General features: G+C 41.0%; 1 protein-coding gene across 1 annotated transcript; it reads left to right on the top strand.

Moving 5' to 3' along the window:
• Positions 1-286: 286 nt before the first annotated feature.
• HDGFL1 (HDGF like 1) lies at positions 287-976 on the top strand. The gene has a single exon (XM_019734252.2). It carries the CDS (start codon positions 287-289, stop codon positions 974-976), a length of 690 nt encoding a protein of 229 aa, XP_019589811.2.
• The last annotated feature ends 10,171 nt before the right edge of the window (positions 977-11,147 follow it).

Here is an 11,147-nt window from a genome sequence, read left to right as displayed (position 1 = left end):
CCATGGCCTCGAGACCGATGAGCGCGGGGCCACGGCCAGCACAACCGCCGGGACACCCAAGCAATGCACGCCATCATTCTAGTGACCACGAGGCAGAGGCGGGGCCAGCGGGCTCGGTCTCGGAGCGAACGCCCTCCTGCTCAAAGCCCCGCAGGGCCTGGAGCGTTGCGGTGCGCGGGGCACTGGAGCCGGCGCGCAGCCTGGGCTCAGCGGCTGCCCCGCGCGCTCGCGTCTCTGGCGCCTCCTTCCGGCCGCCACCACCGAGGCCGGTCGGGTGTGCACCGCCATGTCGCAGTCGTGCGGGCCCAAGTACCAGAGCGGAGACCTCGTGTTCGCCAAGCTAAAGGGCTATGCCCACTGGCCGGCCAGGATCGAGCACATGGCCCGGCCCAACCGGTATCAAGTGTTCTTCTTTGGGACCCACGAGACTGCCCTCCTGGGTCCCAAACACCTCTTCCCGTATGAGGCGTCCAAGGAGAAGTTCGGCAAACCCAACAAACGGAGGGGCTTCAGTGAGGGGCTGTGGGAAATCGAGAACAACCCCGGGGTTCAGGCCTGTGACTATGGAGTTGCCCAAGAGAAGAGCAGCGCCGAGGGGCCCATGCCGAAGCCACAGCCCGAGGCCTCCGCTGCCACCCAGGCCCAGAAGGGCAGCCCCCATGGCGGAGAGGAGCCCGGGGAGCCGGGGGTCGACGAGCCGGCACCTGAGCGGGATGAGAAGGGAGCGCTGAAGAGGAGCGTGGAGGAGCTGCTGGAGGATCTGCTGGAGGACGTCCCCAAACGCCGCAAGGAGGCCGACCCGGAAGGCGAGGAGGAGGTGGCGGCTGCCTGCGAGGCTGAGAGGCTGCTCCTGGTGGAGGCGACGGAGTCGGGTCCTGCCTGGGAGGTGCCTCGGGAGGAGCTGGAGCCCCAGGAAGAGGCTGCCGAGGAGAAGGAGGCTGAGGTCCTGGGAGTCGGAGACAGCGAGAGCCCGTAGTCGCCAAAGTGTCAAGAAGAGCCCCGCCCGTTCCCCATGCGGCCTGACTGTTAAGGAGAAACTGGCCGTGGCCTGTGAACTGGGACCACCTCCCTGCCCCCACCAGCTACCCGCTACCCACCCTCTCCCCTGCTTTGCACCAGGCCATGAGGTACCTGGATGGGCAGGCCACCTGCCCCTCACCTCTGCCCCATGCACTGGGACCCCAACCAGGGCCTCTGCTCCCTGGGATGAGATGAGGCCACCGTGTCCCTCCTTGCCTGGAACTGTTGCTCAAGTCTTCTGTTGGGGCCTAGACTGGCGGTTCCCACCTCCCAACACCCCTCTCTCCCTCCCCCAGGTATTCTGGACCTCTGCCTTGGAAGCAGGGGCAGGAGTGGAAGGGGTGAGGATGCCAGGAGCAGGGGACACTTCCAGAAGACAGAGGACTGGAAGGAGTAATCCTCATACTGTGGTGGGGGAGGATGGCAGGAGAGTGACATCTTCCTGTGCTCCTGTCCACTCCTGTACTTATTATACCAGCTGCCTAGAGGGGGAAAGTGGGGCAGCTTGTGGGGGAGGGTCTCCCTTCCAAAAATCCTTTTGCCAAGACCCAGGGAGTTTTTTGAGAGTTGTACTTTTTCATCAAATGATTTGGCGGATTCCAAGTTGTTTGTGAGATCAGAAGGCTTAGCTTTGCCCAGTTTCTTGGATGGAAAATGGTGAGGAGAATCTGTCCCCATTTAGATCTCTGGGGCCAGATGGGATGTTCTGGAATGACCCCTGGCCTCCCCTTTTCCTCTCCCCACAGCCTCAGGGCCACCCTACAGTCATGTACATCACCCAGACAAAAGACAAGGAGCATAGCTTAAGAAACCTTTTTAATAAAAGGAATATTTTTGAAAATTAAGAACTACCCCTGGGTATACCTCTACTGGACTCCTAGCTCTCCCATTGTTAACCGCTTTTCCTAGATGAACTAGGAGGTTTCCTTACTGTTTATGGTTTCATGCCTTTCTTTTTGTAGTTAAGGCTTTGGTGGTCCTTTGCAGTGTCATTTCCGATCCGCATCCCCAACCTGGTCCCCTCAATATTGTCAGCAGACCTGATACCTAACCTACTGAGAAGATGGATATAGGTGGCCCCTCCTAATCTCTTCCTAGTGGTCTCTCTTCATCTTTTGCCTCTTTTATCCCTGACCTTCTCCCTTGGGCTCTGATGAAAAAATTGTTGACAAGCTAGCTTTGGCAATTTAGATCTGAATTATTTCAGTTCTAGAAAATAAAACCCGTTGATTAAACAAATCTCAGGTCTGTTCCTTTGTTTTCTGAATAAGTGACCATTAAATGAAATGCTCCTGTGGTTTTCTATCCATCCTGTGTTAAAAACAATAATTTGTAATGTACAGGGTTATTTTAAAATCACCCTTGATAAACCTTTGTTATCTTAAGGTCTCAACACTGCACTCCACGTATAGTAGCCACTGCCACTGATTAGAATAAATGGAAATAAGTCAACTTAAAATATTTGAATGATGACAAACTGAGACAACTGAGTTTCTAATAATTTACATGTTTTGCCAAACAATGCATCTAGGGGAAAAATAAGGTCCTTTTTGTTGTTGCTTTTCCAGAGTTCATCACTTCTCTCTTTCCTCCAACACTTTTTACATTAAAAAAAGTCAGTTGCTTTATATTTCTAGTTCTTAAAATGTGTAGTATTTGCAGGACATTTTGTGTCTTTTCAGTGGCTTAGTGTGAATATCTGGGCATATTTAAATATACTTAACAATAATCATATGCTGGGTTCCTGGTTCTGTATTCATCACTGGTGCATGCATGCAGAGGCTTAGTAAGTACTGGAGTCCTTCTCATAGAACATGCCAGGTGGGGTTGGCAACTGAAGACAATCCTATTTCTCCGTTTCTGTGTAAGATAGTATTATACTCCAAGGCATATAAATCACATGATTCCTTGTTTTTCAACTACTGCTACTGCAATAATATTAATACTAGGAGTTGCTGTTCAACGAATGTGTACCACATACGGAGAAGAATGGCTTCATTCGATCTTTGTAATAATCTGGCAAAGTAGTCATTAGTATTCAAATTTCCCATTAGAAACAGCTCTGGTTCAGAGAAGTTAAGTGGCTTTTCTTGCACTTCACAGAACACTCAGGATTCAAATACAGATTTTACTGGTCCAAGCCTAAGCTTTGTCCCCTGAATTGGATTCAAAACAGCACTAACCATGAAATCAGAAGTTAACAAAATTGCTGTTTCAGTATTAATAACAAGTGATTGTGAGAGTAGCTTACATTGAACCTGTAAAGTGAGCCAGGCAATAGACTATGTTCTACATATAATGTCTTTATTAATACAACTACCCAATTAGGTACCTACTATTATCTCTATTTTAAAGCTGAGGAAGCTGAGGTTCAGAGATCATAAATAATTTTCCCACGGTTAGACAACAGTAAATGAAGCAAGAGTCAAAGGCAGGTCTTTCTCATTCTAAATCATAGGTGCTTTGTCTTATTATTGTATTACTTTCTACTGAATAAAATGGGAGTACTTGTTCTCCTCTATTATTTTGAAGTGAACATTTAGAAATTTGTATAGCGAAGAATATATTAACAGACATTGCTAGTAGGCATGTGAAAAAAATCATTTGGGGGTAACTGGCAATTGTCATTAAATGACTTCGTGAAATGATGAGGACAATTGCACATTCAGTATTTTTTCAATAAGTATGTGAATACAGGAAGTTTGACTATGGATTGGTATATTTTCCATATGCAAACATGTGATTTTGATAAGGTTTTTATGGAGGCACATCTTCTAAAATGACTCAATAAGCTGAAAGATAGAAAATGAAATTACAGCCATTTGAGTCTGTCTCTTCATATTATTTTTTTCTTTCCTTTTCGTTTCTATTGTTCGGGATAGAAAAAGTTGATGATTATTAGGGAGCATCACATACATTTGCTTCCTTGGTGACTATAATATGGTAGTCAAAATGGTAATCGGACTAGTAGTAAATATAAAGAATGATACTCAGTAAACAATTAAAATCTGACAAAGAAAATAAAACATGGAAAAATTTGTATTCTCAGCCCTCTTATCCTAGAGAGCTGCTTTGGTGGCCAAGAGATATTTTTGTATGCTTTGGTGGCCAAGAGATATATTTGTGTAGACTGAAAAGGATTCTGTTTTTAATATTTCTTTGGTTGTCTAAAATAACCCATAGTTCCAGTGCTGTCTTTGGTTTTCTTCTGAACAACATGTGCCTCAGTAGCAAAATAACTGATCAATAATTAGTTACCTTACTGACCAAAGGTCACTGTTCGGCCTTTTGCTGATGCTGTGTTGTTCAAATATGTTCATGAGTGTTCTAAAGATCGTATTTAAGCACTCCATGTAAATGTGCGCTCATCACATTGTCAATGATATGCAGACACATTTAACATCTGGTTTCTGTAAGGCTTTCGAAATATTTGTATTTCACACAAACATCACTGATTAGATCACTTTGGCAAGGGACTCAGATGCCACTGAGGGTTGTAAATTTTGTTTCTTTATTTGAGCTCTCACCTGTTCTGTGAATTCTCATCAGTGATGCAGATTCATCTTCGTGGCTCATACCTCCATTTTATGAGCACATGTTTCCTGAAACTATAGTAGATATTCAGATCACACGAGGTATCTTCTATTCAGTTCATTGTCAATGCTCTTGTCAAAAAAACTTCTGCTACACATGCTATGAACACATGCTGCTCCTTGTATTTAGAAAGAACTGCCTGTCTTCTGGGCCTACCAAACTACTCAAGATAAGCGTCAACCCTGTGTGATCCTGTAGCATTCTATTCTCACACTGATCATATTCTAAATTCCTGTAAATTATTCGTTCTTCCACTAGGCTGGAGTAGAAAGGAACTATGTTTCATTAATATTTTATCCCCATTCCCAAAACATGCCATAATCACACAATAGCTATTTTCCAAATGCTTGAAAGTCTGTTAGAAAATACTGTTTATAATAGTGATGGAATAAAAGTTGTATGTGATGTTGAACACATTCTGATTAAAAACAGGGAGCCAGTGTAAACTGGCCCTTGGACTAATGACATATGCAGGTTAGGGTGATTTTGTGTCCATGTAAGTAGCTTCCTAAATTAGGTGACTTGAAAAGCATTGATAGTTCTCACAGACGCAGAGAAATTGCTCTCTAATGCCAAGGCAATGCTATTTATTTTATCCAGGTTTTCTCATTACTTGAGTCACTTGTCTTAGTTAATCCCACATATGGGGCATCACTTTCATAATGCCTCGGTCCCCAGGTAAGCAAGATAATATTTTGGTTGCTGTCTTCTTTATACAGGAGCTGTATATTAACCATCCAAAAATTTACAGTAATAAAGTGTTATTTTGCCAAGGAGAACTTGCATCTGACATTCCTTCAGCTTGTTATGGTGAAGACACCTCTCTTGGTGTAGATATTTCTCAGAATTTAATGTATTTAAAGAATGGGTCTGTTCACCACACAATATAGTCCCAATCTCACAAACCAACTATCTGGCTTATATGTAAACGCTTATCTTTCCCATTGCTGGTAGAAAAATTCTGACATTGGGCGATTTTCTCTTTGCAGTCTGATTTTACATGTAATCTTCAACTTTACTTCAATGGTCTTAGACTGCCAGAGGATACATAGAAAAATATCATGGCAAAGGCCCTGGATGGCCGGAGGTAGCTTGCGGCATATGTTTATCAAGGGCAGTCCTAGTCATAGCATGGCCGTGAACTCGGCGTGGGCAGCAGTGACAAAAGTTCACCTCCTGCTGGTCCTGGTGTGTAGTCAGTGCGCGAGGACTATGGGTCTTTTGGTGAATGCCGTTTTCTCTCTTGTTATCACTTAGGTACAAGCTCTTCTTTGTGCCCAGAAAACTAACAATTCTATTCCAAGTTCCCCTGATGAAGCTTCCTCAAAATTGCTACATCAGAATTAGGTATCACGCCATTTTCCAGTAATACCCTTGTTTTCCCTTAATAGCGTTTACTCCACTCTTAGTAAACTAGTAAACCAGTAAAATCCCTTTACTGGTTTGTATCAACAAATAGGTTGATGGACCAATTTGCATTTTATGTAGACAGGAAGTATGATTATTTAGCTTATTCTAAGGATCTAGCAAAGTACCTGATTCATATTAAGCGTTTTAATAAATGGTGATTAATAAAGAAATGAATGAATGAATGAATGAATGAATGAATCCTGCTACTCCCCCTTGCACCCCAGCCATCAGAGGAAATGTTGAGGAATTTTGTCATGCCTAGTAAAATATAGTAAGGGGAACCTAAGAATTTTTTTTTTAATGAGTGTGTACCATTTATTAAATAAGATTTTTAAAATATATATATATACAGATAAGTATTGGTCTCATAAAATAACAAACTTTAGCAAGAAAGAAGCCCAAGGAGAATAAATCAAATTATCCAAGGTCCCTATCTGAATGAATCTGAGTGTGAATAAACATATTAACACAGTATCAGGCTACTTAAATTATATTTCTCTTTAATAATTTCATACTTCATTATCAACTTTCTTTAATGCAGGAGGCAGCTTGGTGACATCTGGCTTTGGAGCCCCCCAAACTCAGATTTAATTCCTGGCACTACTATTTAAGAGCACTGCTTTCTCAGTTTACCTCAGCTGAAAACTGTGATAATGACTTACATGTGATGGATTTGTTGTGAGAAGCAAATGAGCTCATATACGTTAAAATGTCAAACATAGTACCTAGGACAAAATAGGCAGTTTTTACATGTAAATTCACTTCCTTTCAATGTAGTCCAGAGAACTAACCATAGTATTTGAAATAATTAGAGCCCAACTATCACTTTCATTTAGGAAAACACTGAGGGCCTCTGCCAGATTCTAAGCAGCTCCCTGGTTGTGATGTACATGACAATTCTATATTTAGTCTGCCCATACACAGAGAAAAACTGAAATCTTATTCTCCCATTTCCTCATATTATTCTTCAAATAGCTTCTTTAAATTCCCTCACTGTTAGCTCAGTTATTTTATATGAACATATTCAATTTAAAAGATTCCTGTTTTTGGTATGACTCATCCCTCCGGTGGCCAGTTTTGTTGCTCCTGTTATTTCCCTGGGATCCACTCACTGTTTTTCAAAGACTATTTCTTAAATGCATCTCCTTGAATACCTCGTATTCCTGATATTCTTCAAGTGTAGAAATAGCAATTGTGTTGCTCTAGTTATTTCTTAGCTCCCTTGCCTTTTTGCCAAGGTACCTATCTGTTCACACATAATTTTAATGAGCTGCCCAATTCGATTACTAAAAGCCATTGGAGTGTTACAAGGGATTGACCATTCTTTACAGAAGCTCTCTCAGGTTTTCTGTCCTCCTGTGATTTACCAAGTGTCACTTAATTTTGCTTTTTTTTTTTTTCTTTCACACCCTGGCCAACTCTTCATCACAGTCATTATCCACCTCTCTTTGTGATCTACTTAACACTTCATTAAAAAATATGTTCACTTCTGCTCCTTTCTCACTGCTCTTCACTTGTCAACAAGACTTGCTTTTTCCCTTTCCTTTTGATTCTTCTGATGCTCAGAATTTGTCAATCATTAGTTCTCTCCTTGGTGCAAGTTTCTTCACATGCTTCTGCTCAGCAGCATCTGTATTTCAGCCTGTGCTTTATTACCATCAATTTCTATCCTTTGTTTTGGGTCCTTGTATGTACCCTTAGATGCTGAGACATAAGCAGTAATTTTAGTCAAGGAATACTTTGAGACACTATCTCAAATATTCTTTTAAAACAAAAACAAAAAAAAGAAGAGGACAAGAGTAACTGTTCCATTGTATGTGAGTCACCCTTTTTTCTGTTAAAAATTAAAATCTGCTGAATTGTTAGAAACCTAATAACAACTTAGCTTTTGCAGTTTTGGATTTAGAGGTGGGTGCTGGAGGAAAAAGCATTCTTGCTACAAATAAGTGGGTGTGCCTCTATTGCCCGAGGGCCTGTTGAGAGCCCTGGGGACAGAGCAGTGAATCTCTCAACCCTCATGAAGCTTGTTATCTATGGAAAAACAGGCAATCAGACAATGAATAAATACAGTGATACATTTAGAATTCAGTAATATCAGAGTGTGATAGCGAATGGCTAAGTGAGGCACATAGCTCTCAGGTACTCTGTGGATCATTTCAAATTAAACTGTTTTAACAGAACAAATACTTCTGTCATTTGACTTAGCACTATTACCTATGCTAAAGGTTCTGTCTGTTTAATCCATAGAAAAAGACCCCAGAGACATTCATGCCAGTAAATATTTCTATATGTGTGCAGAAAAACAAACAGTGGCACCCTTTTATTATTGAGTGTTTACGAGGTGCTAGACTCTATTCCAGGGGCTTACGACACATCAGTAAACAATATAAAGAAAGCACTTGGATTCTTGATATTCCATTTTGGCAAGTAGAGAAAGGCAATTAAGAACAAATGTAATAAATAAGAAAATCATTCTGTATGTTAGAAGGTTATAAATGCCATTGGAAAAAACAAAGCAAGCTAAGGAGGGCTGTAGAGAGGCAGGTGGGGTTTGTGCAGTGTTGAATAGGACAGGGTGGGTGGTGACCAAGTTCATGTGCACACCTGGGACTCCCGCTTTTCCTGCCCTACAAGTCATCCCGTCAGAATATATGCAGATAGCGAGGCATCCATATAAAGATGACCTAGAATCAATGTAATTGTGAAAACATAATTAATACACAGACTCAAATACTTATTATTGATAATATATTATTCATAGTACACCTCATAGCAAAGAAGACATACAAATCCTATGGTATTTGAAATGAAAATCGTTGCTTAATACCACAGATTTGCCAATTTATCATACATATCCACGTGGCCTTTCCCCCTCTGTGGTATAGACCAAGATTTTATCTTTATGCTATTTAACATTTCATGTGCTTTTTTTCTCCCCAAATAGAAAATATTCATCCATAAGGGCCATTAAATTTTCTACATCTTCTGCAATACCTAGCAGAGCACTTTACAAACAATCATCCATTTTTACAATTAAATTGAAATCACAATGTAGATAGATGTCAGCAGCACACCTCAATATCCTGAGAGTATGTGCCCGTGTGAGATGTTTCATGTAAGATATGAGTTATGGTAGAGGTCGGATACCAATGCAACTTGATGGAGTATTCATGAGGAATGTTGTTGCATGCCTATAGTTTAAGTTTTGCAGAGTAGGTATATTGGCCCAAACAGATCCCCACCCCAGTCTTTATTAGATAATATCCCTGAATGTAAACTGAGAACTTCACACTGGAATGTGCTTAGGGAGGGCAATATACTCGTGCAGGTGGGAAATATTCTAAGGACAAATTTTTATTGTAATTATCAAGGTTATAAGGACACTTCTGGGTTGAATTTTTTGTTAGTGTTTAGTCATTTTCATCTTTGAAAGCCTTCTCCATTTTTTTTTCTTCTGGTCCCAAATCTGAATTGTTTCATGGTAGGAGTAGAGATAGGAGTTGATATAATAGATATAAATAAAATGTGTGTCCAGGGTCCTGTATTCTATACAGTTTTCCAAGGAGAGGCCTTGTGATATTCTGGGCTTTTGTAAAACAGAACTTGAAATACCCATCTTTCCGATGGACAATATAAGCCTGGGTTGGATGATCATACAGAATGTGTGAAAAGATGAGTTTAAGATAGGTTAAGAGCCTCCTTTCACACTAGAGAGATAACCAATAGTTTTGCTATTTCCAATTGATTGGCATTCCTAACAACTGCTCACCCATTAGCAGGCATTACCATTAGGTCTGAATGTCACAGCCTTGGAAAAAATCCATTGTTAATGTACCTCAGTGAGTCAGGAAAGGGCTGTTTGGGCCACATCAGTTAATGAGGTAGCTGAGTTTCTGCCTTCTCGTATTTCTTATGACTATCATGAGCAATGGACACCCCAAGTATTTTTAATCATGTTGATATAAATGCTTGAATGCTAAGCAGATGTAATTCAGTGCAGCTATTCTGCAATATTTCTGATTCTGTGGGTTAAAAAGAGAGAAAGAGAATGATGAAAATGATATTTTACATCACAAGTATTCAGTATAAATGACAACAACAGAAAAACAAAACACAATCTACTTTCTCTTCCTCCAGAAAGTATCACCTTATCAGCTCCCAGAAATAAATATTACACCATTCAGGAGAACAGTCCTCGGTCCTTTTATGCCCACCACATGAACTGGTTAAAGAGGTTCCCTTAAAGCTGAATGTAAATAATAATGAACAGGTTAAAAATGGTGGACAACACTGGTCCCTAAAACTTTACACCAAGAGCATAGCTTGGTGTGCGTGTTACCACGGAAAGTCAAAGAGAACCTTTCTTGCCAAATGTTTTAGATTTAATTTTTTTTCTGGTCTTGTGGGATTAGGATAAATACTACATATTTATAAATTTTGAAAAACAAACAAACAAAGCCAGTGCCACAGATTGTTAACAATAAGGTGCCTCATGGTATACTTGAAGGGCTGTTTTGGCTGTTCAAATAAATGGATGCCCCCAAGGAGTACATCACGAAAATAATTAGCATAGCATATAGCTTCAGGGCTGCTCTTTCCACACTTTTCCTCCCTGGCTCAGGAGGACAGACAGTGGTATATTGCTACTATTGCCACCATGTCCCTCTAATCATGGTTATTCATATCAGGGAACTTGGGGTCACTCGAGTGGGCTTTGCACATAGGACCCTACTATTCATCCTGTATTGTCCTCTATATTGTAAGCTATGGTAAATGGATTAGAAAGCCAGTTTATTCTTTGTATATGAGATGTAGATTTGACCTTGTGTTGTCCTTCTGCATATTCTATGATCTTACAAACTCTAGAAACAAGAGTTTCAAGCAGCTTTGTAAAAAATCTCCAACTGTGCTTTGGTCTTGAGTTTAAATCATACTATTCCAATCATTTGTTGGGTTGGCTATAAAAATGCCGGGGGCATCCAGCTGCAACTGAGAGGGCAGACATGTCATTGTTAGTATCTAGAAAGAGCCTGGTAGTGATTCAAGGTAACTCAGAATTCATACTTAAAAAACAAACAAACAAAAAACACAAGTGTTAGTGAGATGTAGTTTGCTGAATTCTT

This window comes from Rhinolophus sinicus, linkage group LG06 (assembly GCF_036562045.2).
Source record: "Rhinolophus sinicus isolate RSC01 linkage group LG06, ASM3656204v1, whole genome shotgun sequence".
Lineage (NCBI taxonomy): Eukaryota > Metazoa > Chordata > Mammalia > Chiroptera > Rhinolophidae > Rhinolophus > Rhinolophus sinicus.
Note: the sequence above shows the minus strand (reverse complement) of the source record. Positions and strands in the feature narration are given on the sequence as shown.